We start from the raw sequence: 18,999 nt of genomic DNA on the forward strand, positions 1-18,999 counted from the left end.
TAGAAACGTTTTTAGGAGACAGTGGCAGCCTTTATGGGGAAAGCGTTGGCAGCACTGATAACAGTATCAAAAGTTCTATAGCAGTTATGTTGAGTGTACCAGCTGACTATTTACTAATGTTGATTTAAATAGAGAGGAGAGAAGCCTGATCTGACCCGGTATGTTTTCTGTGCAAATGAAAGCCGGAGAATACCAGGAGCAAATACCATGGTAACCATCTCGCACTACTCAGGCGTTCCATCACCAGCCTAGACCAGCCGAGAACGGTAAAGAGTTGAGTTATTTCTCCACCTCGCCTCCTCAGTGTAAAGATGAAAATCCAGGTTAAAGGCGAATAAATAACGTCAATGTAAACTGATGATTATGAAAAATAACCCAGCTCTCCCCCGGCTTTTCATCCAGGGTTTACTTATTGCTCTGTGTAAAGACGGCTTTATTTAATAGATGTATCGTTTGCTTACTGGCTACAGCAGACTCACTGGAAGAATTGAAGAATCTTGGGCATGGGCAGACTTTGTGTGTGTGTGTGTCTGTGTGTGTGCCTCCCGTTAGCAAAGGTTTTCATCTGGCCAAGCAGACACCTTTCTGTAACCCCTCCTACTCCCAGACATCGTTAGGCACGTTCCACGACTACTTGGGACTATTTTGGAAAATGGAACGTCTCCTTGTGACTGTTCCTTGACCTTCTCCGTCGACAGTCTATGAGTGAGGCTGAGGAAACCTCACAAGTAAGGCATCACTCTAAGCAGCCTGCAGGGATGGGATTTATTTCAGGCTTTTTGGACACACAGCCTGTCAGCTATTTGTAGAAGATTCCTATTTGCTTGAAGATTTCTGTTTTCCTGCCCCAGCCTTTAGTTCTTACTTCAAGTGTTGTCCTGATCACATACCTGCCAACAGACCAAATGCAGTCCCGCATGCAGTTTGGTCATCACTGTATATACTCTGTATCAGTGACACTGATGCAGCAGCTACTTGACTACAGCGCTACGTCCTCGGTTGCCATAGCGACGCCATGGTAATGAGTCTGCATTCTAATGATGCCTCAGTGGGTTGTTTAAGGAGTTGAGATATCTTGGGACAATGAGTAGCCCAGCGAAAGATGGCCTTCAAGCCCTCAAGAGGTGTTAGTCGATACATATGTAGCTGTGGTAGAGGTCCAACTTTTTAAATGGCTTTTTGTGACGTTTCTGCTTTATTACAAAGTGTAGTCCAAGCCTGTCGAGCGGACAGAACTCCCTAAAGTCTCACTTTTCACTTGCTGAGCTGCTGCTGCTGAACTGTTGCCCCACCCTATTGCAGTGTTGAATATTGTAGTCGGCAGCCTATTGTAATGCATTCCTGACTGTACAGTGCTTGGCACAAAAATATTTGTCTGAGCATACTGCCGGATAGCATATTAGAGCTTCTTTGTTTGGTGAGGTTAAACCTATTATCTTCTTTCAATATTTACTCATAAACATCACATTATATTTATATAGCGTCTTACACAGGAGATTATTTAATTTAAAAGTGCAGGAAAAAGAGTTCCCCTCTGTCCCCCTTGCTGACTTGGAGCAGCCTATTGGTTTTATAGAGCCTCATTATGTCTTGATAGAAGAGCACTGCTGCTGCATAGACTCATTTAATTTTTTACTCGTGTGAATATGGGTATGAAGCTTCTGCATGAGGCCACCAGAATATCAATAGACTTTTTCAGTCTCTGTTAAATTAGCCTCTCTCTCCCCTCATTAGATTATTACCCTGGGAAAGTTGGGTTTTTCCTCTAGGCTCTCTCTCACAGCTTTCTCAATGTAGCTCCTTTTTAGTGATGTAGGTGTCATTTCATTGAACCCAAACAGCTCCTCCTGGCTTGTAAGTTATTGACGAAAGGCAACAGCAATTTTGTGCAATGAAATATTAATGATATTTCTTCGTATCAGAAAATGCTAAAAAAAGAAAAAGTACTTTTTTCCTTTGTCGCATGTCATTCCTCCCCCCCCCCCCAACCCCCCCATCTTTCCTGTCTCTCCTCACTAGACTATCTAATAAATATGCCTGTTTTTTTTTCTAATGTAACTGATAAAAAAACATTGAAGCTGAGGCATGAAGCTAGGTTGGATGACAGTGATATTATGTAATTTTCCCAACCAATCAGCGTTCTTGACTTTGATGCTCAATGCTATTTAAGGGATCATTTTATTGTATCAATGCGCATGACTTTTCCAGCCTTTTAGGTCAGTGTGAATGCTAACGCCCTTGTCAGTGTGTCACAGGTGTCTAATATAAGCTATGTTGTAAATACGTGTGGTTTGTGGGAATGCTAGACTAGACTTCCAATACACAGCTAGGCTTATTCAGTCAACCAGCTGTAGTCGGAGTAGAAATGAGAGTAGCTAATCATATCATGTCATTATAAAGAATGGAGGGTTATAAAACACAATGCTCAGAAGAGCCAAGTCTGTCTCACTTAGGAGGCCAAGCTGCAGAATCCAGCTGCCGCCGGAGCTGTGTTGGTCTCAGCTAAGTGAAACTGTAATCATACAGTATGCGTCAGGTGTGTACTGGAATGGGGGAAAGTCCAAATGGTTTAACAGAATGTCGTTATCTGTTCAAACTAAGTAAGACGTAGGTAGGTTGGGTTTATGTTCCATTGATTGTGCAGCTGCTAGTTTGCCTATTTATTTTATTTATTCATTAAACCTTTATAGCCAGTTTATGTTGAGCTGCTATAAATGGTCCAATATTTATTTCAGATAAATGCACATAGACTTTTACTGTCAGTGATGAAAGTGAAAGTATAGGGTATGTGTAAGTATTTTTGTAGCACACACATTGACACATGCTGAAAAAAAAAAAAAGTGGGTACTTGATGAAAAAACATAACAAAAACTAACAATTTATACAAGAGCCATTTGAACACTAATGATCAAGTATTTTCATATACCCTCTCCTAGACACAATGTCTAGGAGAGGGAATGTATTCCCATCTCTCTGTCTCTGTTGTATTTCCCAGTTTTCTGATTGTTTTGAAATGGTGTGAAATACACAGAGTGTAGAAAACACTAGGGGCACCTTCCTGATATTGCCTTGCACCACCCTTTGCCCTCAGAACAGCCTCAGTTGATTGGGGCACGGACTCAACAAGGTGTTGAAAGCGTTCCACAGGGATGCTCGCCCATGCTGACTACAGTACTTCCCACAGATGTGTTAGGTTGGCTGGAAGTGGATATCTACTCCGAATAGCTCATTCCATTTCATCCCAAAGATGTTCAATTGGATTGAGATCAGGTGGCTGGGCAGCCCACTGCGTTAAGCTGAGTTCATTGTCCTGTTGGTGGAACGGGTCCTGGACAGTCTTCGCCCTGTGGCACAGGACATTATCCTGCTGAAACAATCCATTCACAAATGGATACACTGCTGCTGTGAAGGGATGCACCTGATTGGCAGTGATGTTCAGTCATCCTGTGGCATTCAGACATTGCTCTACTTTTATCAAGGGGCCCAGTGTGTGCCATGAAAACACACCCCACCCCGTCCCCCCACCACCAGCCTGCAGTGTTGAAACGCGACATGATGGATGCATGGACTCGTGGTTTTCTCCATACCCTAGTCCTCCCATCAGTGTGAAACAGCAGGAGCTGGGATTCATCAGACCAGCCAATGTTTTTCCAATCTTCCAGTGTCCAATGTTGTTGTTCCTTAGCCCACTGCAACCGCTGTTTCTTGTTTTTTGCTGAAGTCGAAGGTTGTTGGTTGCCGTTCCCCATTCATGTCAAGGCGCAACAAGCTGCATTCTTTTCTGGGTTATGGTCTGGCACCTACTACTATCCCCCTTGCAAAGGCACTTGCAAGGGGGATGACATTGCCCATCCTCCCTTACATACACAATCCATGCTACAATTGTCTCGTGCCTTAAAAATCCTTCTTTATCCTGTCTCCTCCCTTTCATCTACACTGATTGTAGTGGATTTAACAGGTGAAATCTATTAGGGATCCTAGCTTTCACCTGGATTCACCTGGTCAGTCTATTTCAAGGAAAGAGCAGGCGCCACTAATGTTTTGTGCTGAAATGTGAAAGCTACGGTCAATGATTGGTTTCACTTTTTAAATCCAATTCAGTCATGAAGGGGAGATGAAGAGGAAAGGGAGGAGACAGTTTAAAGAAGCGTTAGAAAGATCTACATATATAGTATAGTATAAAATATGATAAATATTTTGTACTCTTAATGTAAATACAGATTATTTGTATTATTTTGCTTTAATTTGTCCTTTTACTCTGGCTCCCCTCCCCCCTCTTTCCCATGCAGGTAGTGTCCTGTCATGCAGTTCCAAGAGGTCAGCCCCCTCTGGAGCTGACACTGTCAGCCAGCCAGCCAACACTACAACAGTCCCATCTCTACCAGACCTTCACCTTCCACTGTCCTCCTCTCTCTACCCAGTAATCCTGTCCCAAGGGAAGGCTTCTCTCTGAAGTATCTGTGCCCGAGACTCCTCGGCTCCTCATTCCCTGTCCTTGGAACCTCCCTGAGGACAGGTCATCCTACCCCAGTCCCAGGCCTGTCTTTTAAGTATTTCTAGCCTAGTACAAGCCAGTCTTCCTGGCTAGTCTTTAGCACCTTAGGCTCTGTCTACCCAGCCACATCTGCCTGGCGATAGTCCCCCATCCTGGGCACCTCCCTCTAGCTACAGGCTCTGGCACAAACCCCTCTCTCCCCAGCGTCTGTCAGCTCATTAGCCTCGGCCAAACGGTCGCCCCTCAGCCATAGCCTCCCTCACGGACGTTCCCTGGCTGAGCAGAAGCACCTTGTCGAGGCAGCAGTCCTTCGGGATAGACCCAGGGTCTGGCAACCATGTCTAGCCGACGGAAAGCCTCCACCCCCTGCATGATCCGACCAGAACAGACCCTGGTGGAGCTGGATGAGGAGGCAGAGGAATCACAGGACATGGAGGTGCGTTGGATTGGATTCATTTTCAGCTAGTTTGGGCTAGAGCACCTGGCTCTTCTTTAATACGAGGAGTTAAATGAATAAGATGGCAGTGTCCTGCTTGGTTGGCATGAAGCTCTAATATATATTTGTGGCTTATTTTCATTGTTTTGATATTTTCGAAATACAAGCCCGAATTATATATGATAGGTAAATTTGAAACCCTTGGATTGAATTCATGAATAGCTATATACTATTATATTACATATAATTTTTTATGTATTATGCTGCAGCTAAATTCGTAATTTCCATTCATCTTGACAAATTCATCAATTGAACTTAAATTTCATGAAATAATATTGACTGAATTGAGGTATATGAATGCATGTGTATTAATATGCACTGATTTGGATCTATTCCTCTCCTCATCCCAAAATTAATAAATTGAACCCATGAGTTGGTACAGACACAAATAATAGATGGATGTGTGGATCATGTGTACAAATATTACAACACAATTTCTAGTCACCATGACTTTTTCATCTGAAACCCTCCCTCTCCTTGCCCCAGAAAACAGTGGAGAACCATGCAGAGGAGGGACCCATGGAGACAGATCTCTCCAGGGAGGTGCAGCCATTTGTGGACTTGGAACCCATGGTCAAGGCCCTGGACCCTCCAGCAGCTCCAGACAAACCAGCGGCAGAGCCACCAGACCTGTCCAAGCCTCAGCGTAGACAGCAGGGGGGCTACGAGTGCAAATACTGCCCCTTCTCCACCCAGAACCTCAACACCTTCAAAGAACACGTAGACGCCAACCACCCGAACGTCATCCTCAACCCTCTGTACCTGTGTGCCGTCTGCAACTTCAACACAAAGAAGTTTGATACCCTGACAGAACACAACGAGAGGTGTCACCCTGGGGAGAGCAACTTTAAATTCAAACGCATCAAACTGAACAATCAGACAATCTTAGAGCAGACGATCGAGGGGTTCAGTAACAACGCGGTTATTTACAACACGTCCAGTGCCACTTCTGGCAGAGGGGAGGAGCTAGGGACTCTACCTCTCAGCAAATCCACCACAGTCAAGATTGGCAAACCAAAAATGATCATATCGGATAATAAACGGACAGACTCTCAGTTGGGTAAACTGACCCCCGATCTGGCCAAGAAACCAATCACGGCGCTCAATGTTAATGGGACGGTCATCATCCCAGAGTCGACACTCCTCAAAGCAGACAGCCTTTCCCACATCATGCCTTCCCTACAGCGGCCTCCAAACTACACCCAGGTAGGGGGCAGTGCTGGAAGGACACAGATTCTTTATTTAGGTGCCAGAACGGAAATGCCAGAGTTCCAAGATTATTCTTGTAAAAGTCAAGTTCTGTCCAGCGGCCTCCAACTACCCCCGTTGCCTGGAGCAGCATTTCCTCACGCTGGCTGGTCGTTTTGAAAGTTAACTGATTTAAAGTGGGAAAGTTCATGATTTTTATCAACTTACTACTTGTTTTTTTAATGTCCTGCCACCATTGTACATGGTATGTAGGAAAATATGTCACCATCTGTCTGTCTATATAGACACATTCCCGTGAACACAGTAACTCAACAACAATGCATGATAGAATCTTCACACTTACAACAGGTTTCAGAGTAGGTGATCTAATTTGATTTTGGAGCACCTTGCAGCATACATTTGCATATTAATGAGGGAAAATGGCATGACAATAGGCACCTCAAGTACCCTTTATTGACTGTTCACTTCCCATTCACTTGCATTATTCCAGGTGCCGAAGATCGCAGTGCCCCTCAACACAACCAAATACAACCCTTCTCTGGACGGCAACCTGACGCTCATCTCGTCCTTCAACAAGTTCCCCTACCCAACACAGGCTGAGCTCTCTTGGCTCACCGCAGCCTCAAAACACCCCGAGGAGCAAATCAAAGTCTGGTTCACCACTCAGAGGCTCAAACAGGGCATTAGCTGGTCACCTGAGGAGGTACGAATTAGAAAAATAACAATATGTGTGCACTTTGTATTGAATTCTGTGTGCTTGAGTGTGCTTTAGTTTATTTTTCTAGGTTTGTTTCATCACACAGAGGCTTGAACAAGGCACCAGCTGGTTGCCCAAATAGGAAAAAATGTTAATAATAGTAATAAAAACTGTTTATGTCTAACACCTGATATTTTGATTGTCTCACTTAGAATGTCCACTGTAGTTGAAAGTAATCAAGATGTTGATATAAGAAACAAAAAATGCAGTAAAATAATTTTGTTTCTCAAATCACTGTGATTAATAGTCATAATCACATCTCACAAAATAATTCTAACTTTATCCATAATTGTGCAGCCTGATAATCTTGCTTACCTACCAAGATAGTTGTTGGGGATTTATTTTTTTCTTTTTGTATTATCCTAATCAAATCCCTGCATATTTGCATTTGCTTAAGTTTCTTAACAAATTTATACAAGTATAACAAGTCCTTCCCGCCCCTAACAGGTGGAAGAAGCCAGGAAGAAAATGTTCAACGGCACAATCTCATCTGTCCCTCAAACCTTCACCGTTGTAGCTCCTCAGCTCAATGCCCAGCAGTCCAGCTCTGCCTCGGCCTCAAAAGCCCTGCAGCCGGCGGCCTCTCTCCTCCAGTCTCTCCCCTGTCAGCTCCTGGGACAGACCAGCTTGGTGCTGACTCCCGTAGCGAACGGTTCAACAGTCACGTGCGCTCCGCTGGCTCTCACCGTGGCTAACCAGGTACAAACACCCAGACTCAAATGTAAGAAATCCAGACATGGGTACAGGGATATTTACATTTAGGCATACAGCTGACTGTGGGCAGTGGTAGCATCAAGGGTAGGGAAGCAGAATTGTGACCAGTAGGTTGTTGGTTCGAATCCCGGTCCATCTGGGAAAGTGACTGAATACTACTCTTTCCTCCTTCAACAAATGTTCACTCAGTAAATTCTGTGACCCGAATATGGGGAAAAAAAATAAATATACATGAATATGGTTTTATCTACTTAAAGTACTTGGCGTGAGAGGTACTTGGTTAAAGAGGTGTGCTTAAATGTATCTTGTTAGACACATAACTTGTGATAGAAGAGAAAGCACACCCAGGTCTGGGACTCAGTGCTTCCAAGAATTATGGTACTGCTAAACAACATTTAGGCCAGTATGTCCATTGACTATACTCAGCACAGTACTTATCATCAAATAAACTTTCATTTGTGTGCTCTACATTATGTGAATGTGCACACACTCAGTTTTGTCTATTTTATGATTATTCCCAGCAACTCAAATTCCCCAGTGCGATTCCCCGAAGTATTAAAATTTTCCACTCCGGCTACCACAGGTGGCGCAGTCTCTCAAACGACCCCTGGCGTCTCCTATGATCGCCACAGAAAGTAAACGACCCTCCATCATTCAAACCATCCAGACGCCCATGGCCGTGTCCAAGCTGGCATCGCCCAAACTGCTGAGTTTCACTGTAGACCCCAATAAAACAGCTGAGCAGCTCTCTGTACTGAGGACCAGCTACACACACTGTCCATTCCCTGAGGAGGATGAGGTAAGAATACGAGAAGGACTGAAATTGTAATTCTTGTGCCACATCAGTTCAAGAAGTATTATGATTTCAGTGGTTCAGGCTTTTTTTACACACCACTGTCATTGATTTGTAATGTTTTTTCTATATTTTCGTATTGTTTGTGTTGACCTGATCAACACCCTTGCTTACTGTTTCACATCACATTGTCTCTTGTCATATGGCAGATCTACAGGCTGATAGAGACCACCGGGCTGTCCAGAGGAGAGATAAAGAAGTGGTTCAGCGAACAGAGACTCCTCAACCTCAAAGGTACTTGGTGCGATCCGAGCCCTATGATGAATGGTGAAATGATATGGCTGTGATTAATCATACGTCTTTCTTTATGGCTTTACGACTTCATGGATTAGTATTTCAGTTCTCAGCGGTGTGTTTAAAATTGTCTTCTTGCAAAAGCAATTAAAACACAAAGCATAGTATACTCATAAAATAAAATGTTCAAAAAGGCATTTTCTCCTCCACAGTACATTACATTATTTATTAAAAGAATTGCAGTTTGTGTTTTCATTTGGTTGAATTGAAAGCAAATGAACCCCAACCCTGGTGCACACAAACATGCTAAATGCCTTTTATAAGGCTCTGATTATTCTGTGAGGGTTATTGTGTCATTTTTTATTGTTTGGACGTGTTTGTCCTTTCCATTATAATACGTCCACTACTGTGTGCTAACCCAATTTCCCCACAGGGATCAATAAGACAATGATACATGGGCAACATAGAGGGCCAATAGGGCCTTCAGCATGGGATGGAAATGGGATTTGGGACAAAATCAATGTGAGTAAGGAGGTGGAATATAAGGAACAACAGTATCATGAAAACAATACTGCTGGGTGTAATTTTTGGGAATATCACTCACCTGCATTGCCTTGAAATGTTAGCGGTATATCATGGCCTTTATAGTATCTCTCTGTCTCCGTTTCTCTCCCTAAGGTGTTCCTCCACCACCAGTGCTCGTGAAAGCAGAGGTGACACCCGCATCTAAAGACGGTCCGGTGAAGAAAGTGGTCCCCAGCCAGTTTCCCCTGCTGGAGAGGGTGAAGGGCAAGTCGTCAGAGCAGCTGAAGGCGCTGGAGGAGAGTTTCCAGAGAAGCAGCTCTCCAACTGAGGCAGTGCTAGGTAAAGACTGGCAGTTTTTGTTTTTTTTGTAAGATCATTCTTTTGGCCTTCTGCTTTGTCAGATGGTCTAAAAGGAAGAGTGACAGGAATGATGGGAGAGGGGGAAACGATATGTGGCAAAGGCAATTTGCTAAATTCAGATCCATGTTGTCAGCACGTTGTATTTGCCTTCGCCCACTGAAACGCCAAGACAGGTCTCCTGCAGGTCTTGAGCTAACAAAGGCTTCCCAGACAAATCTGCTGTTCAAGATCAGGAAACGTTTTGACCAAATTGTCAAACTAATTATCAAAAACTTTGTGGCTTAAACAGGACTAATTGGGCGAGAATCACAGTTGGCTAAATTAACGCTTGGTCGCACACAGTTGGTCTTAACATCCATCTCTCAGCATCTCGTGAAAAGTCCAATTTCCTCACTTTGTAACCTAGATTAATTATTTCAAGAAATCTCCACCATAAGACTATTTATCCCAGTCCAAAGCACTGGACAAGACATGAACCCCTTTTTTCTCCCAAAACGGGCTACAAACCTGTCTCTGGTGGGTGCCTGCATGACAAGAATAGCAGATATTGTTTTAATGAGCCCATTTAAAGTCCCATGGAGAGAGAGTCCCTTGTTTGATTCCCAGGCTGCCAGAAAACCTTCCACTTATAGATAATACAACTCATCTGTTCCACTGTAGACCAACTGGCCCAGGAGACCAGGCTCTCCAAGACTGAGGTGGACTGCTGGTTTTCAGAGCGCAGGGCGCTGAGGGACAACATGGAGAAGGCCTTGCTCACCATGGCTCCTAAGAGCGCAGAGGAGAGAGCGGACCGACCGGGAGCGCTGCTGAATGGAGCTTCTCACCACGAATTGGATGGGAAACCCCTCCGCTCCTCCCCTCACCCGCCTGTCCTCTCCTCCTCCTCATCCTCCTCTTCCTCCTCCTCCCCTCCTGTGCTCGCAGCCTCCTCCCCTCATCCGCCAATCCTCTCCTCCTCGGTTTCTCCTCCCCTCCTCACTTCCTCCTCTTCCTCTTCCCCCCATCCTCCCGTCCTCTCAGCCTCCACAAGCCCCGCCCCCATCAGCAGCCGCTCCCTCACCCTGCTCAGAGAGGTAAGAAGAGACGAGGAAGGACCTCGGCATCACAGCTGATTAGATGATGTGGTGTTTGAATACGCCACAAGGTAGTCCTTGAATGTAAGCTGTAATGAGATACAGATGAAATGCTGCTTTAATTTCAGATGGGACGATATGGTACCTTCAGATGTGATTAATGAGGTGTTACTTTAGAGAGAGGAGTTGAGATGGTATTTAAATCATACGAGATTGTAGTTTAATATCACAAGGTGTGATGGCACTTTGAGATGCAGTGTGGTGATGCTTTCAGATGAGATGAGGTGAGACTTTAATGTCGGAAGAAGTGAGGTAAGATTGAAGGTCAGATTTGACAAACGAAAGAGATGAAATGGTACATAAAAGTAAACGCTGTAGGATTTTTTTCTAAACGTAATTGTCAAATGAATTATAAGAATGACAGTCAACCTACACTCTACAGCCGCTGTGAGCCGAACTGTGACAATCACATTTTGTTTCCAGTAATAAGATGTGTCATCACAACTAGGTAAGAATAAATAAAGTAATAATAGGATAATGAGGCAAAAAAAAAAAAACAGAATATCCTACACTTCACGTCTTATATTGTTGAACAGATATAAGCCTATCTCTAAACTGTCAATTCTGGCAAATGTCCTTGAAAAATAGAATCCCATCATGGAAAAACAGGCACATTGTTGGAGATATTTTTTGTCTTTCATAGCGCTGTTGTCCTACGAAAAACATGTATCTCCAATTTTGGTGATTTTCATGTTTTCACTTGAGTTGAAGGATTAGATGATCCTCAGAGGGCTGAGAAACTTCTCTGACCTCTTGGGCTTATGAAACCAAAAGAAAATTCACAGAATACAGTCAAAAATGCCTTGTGGTCAAGCTAAAACAAGGCTGTTTTTCTTAATTCCTGAAAAGTTGACATTTTGGAGATACAGGGTTTTCACCTGACAGTGATTTAAAATCATATAATGCATAGTAGGGCCAATAAAGCATTTTGTTTGAATTATGTATTGTTCAATCAAGTAAGTGCATTTTGATCAGACCTTTTCTGATGTCACATGGGTTAAATGATCCTGTGTCCCTGGTCTTTGTCTTGACAGGTGTTCAGCCGGACCCAGTGGCCGTCTCCTGAGGAGTACAGCCAGCTGGAGGTCCAAACGGGCCTGGGACGTACCGACATTGTCCGCTGGTTCAAAGACCACCGCTCGGCACTGAAGAATGGAGAAACACTGGACTGGATGGAAGGTTTCCAAAACCAGAATGCTGAGCAGCAGAAAGCGGGCCAGGAACAGAACGGGCAGAGCGCTGAGAAAAACCAGAGCCCTTCCCTGGAAGCCAAGACCCTGAAAGGTAGGTTTGTAGGAAGAGATGGTAGTAATGATTTTTGCCAAAGGTTTTTTTCCCCCACTAAATTTTTCCCTGTTTGTGTTACATTTTGTGCTTTTTTTGACAAAAAAACTATAATGGAAAGTACATTTACTCAAGTGCTGTACTAAAGTACAGTTTTGAGGTACTGGCACTTGGCATTGGTACTTTTTACTCTGATGGCTGTAGTTACTGGTGACTTTGCAGAATAAGGTTTTACATGCAAAACATACAATAAGGTCATAAACTAATGTATTGTTGCTTTGTTAGACTACGTCCTCAACAGTATATGGAGCAGTTAGACCGACATCATTAAAATACTTTACAGATTAATGCATCAAAAATGTAACACTCTGAAGGGGACCATTGTTCAGAACGAGTACTTCTACTTTTGATACTTAAGTACATTTTACTGCTAACACTTATATACTTTTACTTTTGAATGCAGAACTTTAACTTTTAGTATTTTTCCATTATGTTATTGGTACTTTTACTTAACTAAAGGATTTGAGTACTTTTTCCACCACTGACGCTATAGCATTACAACTATTGGTTAGGAGCCACAATGTGTAAAGGGTTTGCTTCTTGATCAGTGTTAGCATCCTTTAGTGTGTTAGTCTAAGATAAGAATAAATTTGCTCAGTTTCACTCTTAGCCTGATAATGTTAAGAATCTCTGCTATTCATGTATCATGTGCAGCACTTCAGTCCCATGTGAAATACTAAGGGAGCAATTTATTAATTCTGAAATAATTAAATATTTCCACGGGATAAATAGTATTATGCATCAATTCATCAGTAGATATCTTCCATGTGGAAGGCCAAGTCAAAAGTCATGTTTTTATGGATGTTGATAAAAAGAGAAAAAAGGTAGTAAATTCCACCAAAAAGAGCAATGAATATTTGGAGGACAAACAAAAAAGGCTGGAACATTTCATTCAGCAAGTAGGAGTATACACATGCACTCTCTTATTTCTCTTGAGATAATATAATAATTTTATTATGGCAAGAAGATCACCCTCGAAGCGTCCTGAAAGTATTTCACACAAAACAAATTTGTTATGTACAAATGTATATACCCGTCATCCTCAAAGTCCGGACTCCGGTCCAGATCCGGACCAAACCACAACTGTCTCCAGACTCTGAGCAAATTATACTTTTCATATGTATTATTTGTATTATCTGCATGACATAGCCGCAACGCAATGAGTCAAAATTCTCCGCTTTCTCCACTGCAAGCAGCGCTCTGAATGTCCGACTGCTCCACTGTCTGTGTGAGGACGTCTACTCTGCTTTGGTTTGGTCGCGGACGCGACGTCATACTGTAGAGCCGCACTTTTTTTTTTCAAACTTTATTTTTTACAAGAGACCGGTAGAATCAAGTTGACAGCGCAGCTAGTTTCATCAGCAGTTAGCTACTATCCTAGTTTTCGAACGTGAATCAATCTAAAATGGCATGTTCAAAGGTGACCAGCCTGCAGTGAGTCTGCCTTCTCAACAATGAACACGGTGAAGAACGAGTACCGCAGCCGACTCACCAATGAACACTTGCATCAGTGTCTCTGCCTGGTCATCACACCTTTTGTGCCAAAGTTCAAAGTCTTGGCAACAGACCAAAGGTGCCACTTCTCTCATTAAGCAACAGTGTTTGACACAATGTACAATAGTTCTGGACTTATTTGGACTTTGATTCTTGGGATGGTTTGATTCACCTCTGGTGGATGGGTGTGTGAACCGGTTTTGGGGGATGGGGATAATGGGGAAATGGTGATTTGTAGATTCTATTTAATTTTATATGTAATTTTATGTTTTATTTTATTTTATTTTATATATTTTATATAATTTAATTTTATATTATATTATATATATTTTATATTTAATTTTATATTATTAATTTAATAATTTAATTATAATTGGTTAAAAGCTTGACTGACCTTAATAAACGGACCTTTGTCTAATTAAAAATTTTCTTTGTGGACCTTTAAGATTTGTATTTGAGTACCCCTGGTATATACCGTTGCATTTGCACTTACATTACACATATAGCAGATATACATGGTACGTAATACACAGAAAAGCACTGAACAAAATTAAAATCCCTTTCATTTAGCAAACACTTTTGTGCCTTGTCTTTTTGCACACCCCGAAGAAATAAAATCTTTGTTGACCCCTCCTAGGCGCTGGGGAGGAGGCTGAGAGCCCAGCAGCGACGGAGTGCTCCAAGCTGTCCAACCAAGACATCGTCCAGTGGTTCACTGACAGACTGGGCCACAGCGTGACGGACCTGAGCCGGACCAGACCGGACCAGACCAGCCCCAACACCGCTGACAAAGGGAGGTGGGTGGAGAGAGAGAGGGGGGGGGGTGGTAGAGATCATTCACCTCATGTTCATTTTCTAATGTGAGATTCATGTAACACTGTAGATGAGAAGAGCACAAAAAAAACACGACCAGCTCACTGTCCCAATATTTGCATTTTCAATGGAATATCTGAGAAATGATTTCATGATTTATTGAGACAACAGACTAAACTGTTATAACAGGCATAGCAAATTGTGCAAATGAGAAGAAAATGTCCAGATGGCTCTGTGAGGAATTTAACCAAAATTATGTCATGTTCTTTAATCTTCTGTTACCAATCCTTGTACTTCATGTTGCACTCATGGTGATTCATGGATGCTGATATATTCTACTCTTTGCACTTATTGTAAGCAGCTTCATAAGAGCGTCGACTAGATTGTTATGCATGGTTCACATGGCATCTCTCATAGAGCCACTCAAAGTGCCAAAAAAAATTCCCCTCAATGATTTTGTTTTCCAGTTCCCTTAAAGGATAAGGCTGGTGTTTTTTAATGCATTGCTTACCGTCAACAAATCCTATGAAAATAACAAAATCAACAATGCGTTTGCTCTACTCCCGTTACTTTCTGACTTCCCACGTACCGTTTTTAGCCGTCAACCCAGAAGTCATTGGCTCCAATTGTAAGCTAAAAACCTTGAAATACAACTCACAAAAACATAGTTTCAATTTTAAAAATCTCTAACTGTTACCACCAAAAGTCAGACTGTTGTAGTTATTACCAAATCAAATTCAAATGGGAACAAATTCTTCTTCGACTATTTTCGGTGCTACAGAACTACTTTCCTGAGATCGCAAAGTGTTTACAGCCGGCTTATTAAGTTGTTTGAGGAAAAAGTCGGCTGGCCCGGTGCATCGTGATGATGAAATATGCTGCCCAGAGCAACGGCAAGGCTCTTTGACATGTTTTTAATCGTTTTTTTTAATACGACGGAGTTCTATGGCTGCTGGGACATGGCTTCATTGGGCATCGGCTACATGGACGAGACTTGCTGGCAAATCAAAATCATTGCTGATTTTGTTATTTTCATAGGATTTGTTGACGGTAAGCAATGCAGTAAAAAACACCGGCCTTATCCTTTAAGGAGTTTGTAAGTGTTTTAGTGTTAAACTATGTGTCCTTGTCAGGTGGGTGAAGGTGACGGTGGCGGTGGGGGAGGAGAGTGACGGAGGAGTGGAGAGGCAGAAACTGGCTTCGGACACTGACGTTCTGGCCTTGGAGCATCCTGGAAGGGTCACTGGTTGATGGTAGGTTAAAGTAGTGAAATATCCCTTGAGATATAGCAGGTATTTACATAAATCACCTGGAAAAAAAGAGAACGAGACTAGCGTAAGACACTGATATATACTGAATGCCCAAAATATTAGGGACATTTACTGTTTTCATGAAGCACACTGATGAGGTGAATCCAGGTAAAATCAATATCCCCCATTGATTTCCTTATTAAATCTTTACCAGTCTCAAAGGAGGAGATGGAGATAAAGAGAAGCAGGCGAGTTTGAGACATTGAGACAATAGAGATGAGGATTGTGCAAAAGGGGCTGCAACTCAATATCAGGAAGGTGATCCTAAAATTTTGTACAGTCAGTGTAACAGTAACCTGCCAAGAGTCACTGCTTGCCTCTAGCAATTCCAAATCTGACTTCACTGCCACATTCTGAGCTCTTTGTCAGAATACTGTACACCAGCTTTTGAGGATTTAGGGTCGAAGTAGATGTTATTAAGATAATTTAGACGCTCCTATTTTGCAGCGTGGCTGGGCTTACTTTTGGAAATGGTGAACTGTCCCTTTAAGATGCCACAGCTGCAGCCTCCAGCTACCCAGGAAGTTATTAGCCTGTAATTAACTCTGATTGGTCCTTTTAAAAAGATGACATGCTGGGCTGGCAGGATGATATTTGGACAACCTGATCACACACACACACACACACACACACACACAGGGTGCACATGTACGGTGCAAGTTACTGATGGCTCTTGTGGTTAAGATCAGATCTTTTAATTACTAATTGCATTCTTGGAGCTAATTCTTGTAGCTAATACGTTTTTGCTTCCACTGTGTATGCGCCACAGCCACATTAGCAGATGAGGATTTCTGAAGTTGTCAGTGACCAACATGAACATGAATTCATGAGAAATGGCAAGCAGGTCAACTGGCATTAACATAATGTTTTGTCAACACTGATTTCTCAGTCTTTTGTTGTTGAGACAAGCAACCTTGGGTAATATAAAGTGGTTAGTCAAAATAAATGCATTGTTATCCTCTGTCAACCTCATCATTATTCATAAAATGAAGAAATGCATGCATGTAATCCTTTTATATGAGGGGGAAAAAAAATTTTGGCTACTGAAAAGTGGCTGGTCACTCAAAAGAGTTAATTTCAAGCCGTGTTTCTGTAATTTTACTCTGTTTCAGATAGAGGGAATCATTGACTGTTGAGTCGCCAACCATCTTGAGATGACTCAAGACGGCCAAATCTGGAACCAATGATTATAACTGTCTGCCTGTGATGTCATCACAAAGCGCCATGGACTTTGAATTTCCACGGCTAAGCACTGATGTGTGGTGCAGATACCGACAGAAGAGTGCCAAAGCTGGACTTGATGCATTGTTCTTACTACTACTACTACACTTTTTTTTTAAAAAAGGGCCCTTGTAAATATTTTTCTGTATTGCAAAAAAAACAAAAAAACAAAAAGCTTTGTACAGTTTTGCTGAGAGGGCAGGTTTTGTTACATTTTTAAAAAAGTCTTTGACTGGTGCCCCAAAACCTGGAATGTTTTTTTTTTTTTTCGTTGTTTTGAGATCAAAGTGTATATCAGTCAGTAATAATCGGTCATATTTTGGAAAATCAAACTGCGCGCTCATTAAGAGTAGTCTTTGATGGCACTTATACCCCCATGGTAGTAATAGATATTCTCATGGTAGGCCGCCTCATCTCCATCTTAGTGGGAGGAGTTCACATTGTTAGGAGACAGCGACCTTTCCTTGCCTCTCGCAGCGTCCCCCTCCACTCACCCCCTCGCAGAGTTTTGCCGGTGAAGAAACGAGACGCTCAGAAGTGGCAGAAGAGCGGCTACAAGGAACGGAAAGGAAAGGTTGTAGCTGATCTGAACCCAGCCACAGCCTTACTGCAGAAAAGACGAGGCCAGAGGACGAACACAGACAGACAGACGGACAGACGGACACATGGGCAGACGAACAGTGTTAGGGCAGATGAACGAACGCACTCTACATGTTAACTTTTACTATCTTTATAATCAGCTGGTGCTTTCTTGCATCAGTACCGGGAGCATGTTCAAGAGCGTTAAATGTTGCAGATTTTGTTTTCTCTCCAGATATAGAAATGATGCATTACATAGAGAAGAGAGCGGAGTGTCTGTTCCATCACACCATACTGCCTTTTCAGCTCTGTTATCTGACATTTCTTGTCTGCAATAGTGTAAACGTTTCACTCTACTGCCTCAGAACTGGGTAAAGTACACATTGGTGATAAGTTCGATTGATCAATTCTTTGTTTTGAAAACTTGAAATATTCTTTGCTGAACTTGCCAAGCACTTTTTGGTGAAAATGTATCAACGCATGATAAAGTGGTTGAAGCTCCCTTTTTTGTTTTGAACCATTTCAAATGTCCATTTTACTCAGCTGTGATCTGTGAACACACCCTGTGTCTTCTCTCTAGGCTTTCTGGCTTTAGATAGGTCCTTCCATTCAAAGCAGGGTTGGGGTCAATTCATTTCTGTACAATCAGTTCAAAATTGTAAATTTATCAGTCAGAGGTTTTAGGATTTTTACCGTGACCAAACATGATTTTTGCCGCTGATTTTCTGAAACACAGCAAAAGCAGTTGGTGGGATTTTGTTTTAATCCGTTGTAAAAGTGATGGCTACAGCTGTCAGGACAAATTTGCCATGCATTGATTGCATGTGCTTAAAAAAAATTAACTTGGTAAAATCACTTGTTATTTTTGAATAAGATTCAAAGGGATTTTTGTGATTTATGGTCAAAATTGCAAGCCCTTGCAGTATTTGTGGGAAAACAGTGATTTGATGAAAAATCTTGCAGTGCAGTGGGACTGAATTGTATGATTCTTATTTCTCCCGGTAAAAAGTTTAATTTTGAAGGGAAACTGAGACTTTGAATTGACGATGATCCTGGTTTGAACAGCGGTTGTATGACTGTATGCTGGCTGAATGTCTATTGCTGCTGCTTTAGTTTCATGTTCAAACAAGTATCTGGGATACTGTACTTTTGGTTGGCTAGTGTGGAATACTGCTTGCTTTTTCATTTTCTACATCAAGTCTGCTGTAACTCAATAAATACACAACCAACTGAAAAGCCCTTCTTGCTCATGTGTCACTGATGTAATGTCAACCTGGATTTGCAGGAAGAAGCACAGGGACACTGGTTTCGTTTGCTTGTTTACTCCAGTACAAAATGCTATTGTACAAAACAAGTGAAACAGACAGAGGCCCAGGGCAGAGAGTAAGCATACAACCAGCCTGAAGAGACACCACTGAGGGAGAGAAACCACTTATAGAGTGCAGAGAAGCCTGTCGGG

At 42.4% G+C, this 18,999-nt stretch overlaps 1 protein-coding gene across 2 annotated transcripts in view; it reads left to right on the forward strand.

Moving 5' to 3' along the window:
• zhx2a (zinc fingers and homeoboxes 2a) overlaps positions 1–18,772 on the forward strand; it is a 30,272-nt gene extending 11,500 nt beyond the window's left edge. For both annotated transcript variants that reach the window (XM_071520928.1, XM_071520937.1), the window contains exons 2-13: positions 4,290–4,931; positions 5,478–6,197; positions 6,691–6,903; positions 7,405–7,656; positions 8,255–8,470; positions 8,674–8,758; positions 9,437–9,622; positions 10,304–10,719; positions 11,814–12,063; positions 14,255–14,414; positions 15,564–15,683; positions 16,853–18,772. In XM_071520928.1, coding sequence (XP_071377029.1) covers positions 4,833–4,931; positions 5,478–6,197; positions 6,691–6,903; positions 7,405–7,656; positions 8,255–8,470; positions 8,674–8,758; positions 9,437–9,622; positions 10,304–10,719; positions 11,814–12,063; positions 14,255–14,414; positions 15,564–15,681 — 2,715 coding nt within the window. In that variant the 5' untranslated portion in view covers positions 4,290–4,832 and the 3' untranslated portion in view covers positions 15,682–15,683; positions 16,853–18,772. The remainder of the gene's footprint in view (positions 1–4,289; positions 4,932–5,477; positions 6,198–6,690; positions 6,904–7,404; positions 7,657–8,254; positions 8,471–8,673; positions 8,759–9,436; positions 9,623–10,303; positions 10,720–11,813; positions 12,064–14,254; positions 14,415–15,563; positions 15,684–16,852) is intronic.
• Positions 18,773–18,999: the final 227 nt, after the last annotated feature.

This window comes from Centroberyx affinis, unplaced genomic scaffold (assembly GCF_046629955.1).
Source record: "Centroberyx affinis isolate AG114_WGS23_722 - 3 ecotype Tasmania unplaced genomic scaffold, CSIRO-AGI_Caff_v1 ptg000074l_1, whole genome shotgun sequence".
Classification (NCBI taxonomy): Eukaryota; Metazoa; Chordata; class Actinopteri; order Beryciformes; family Berycidae; genus Centroberyx; species Centroberyx affinis.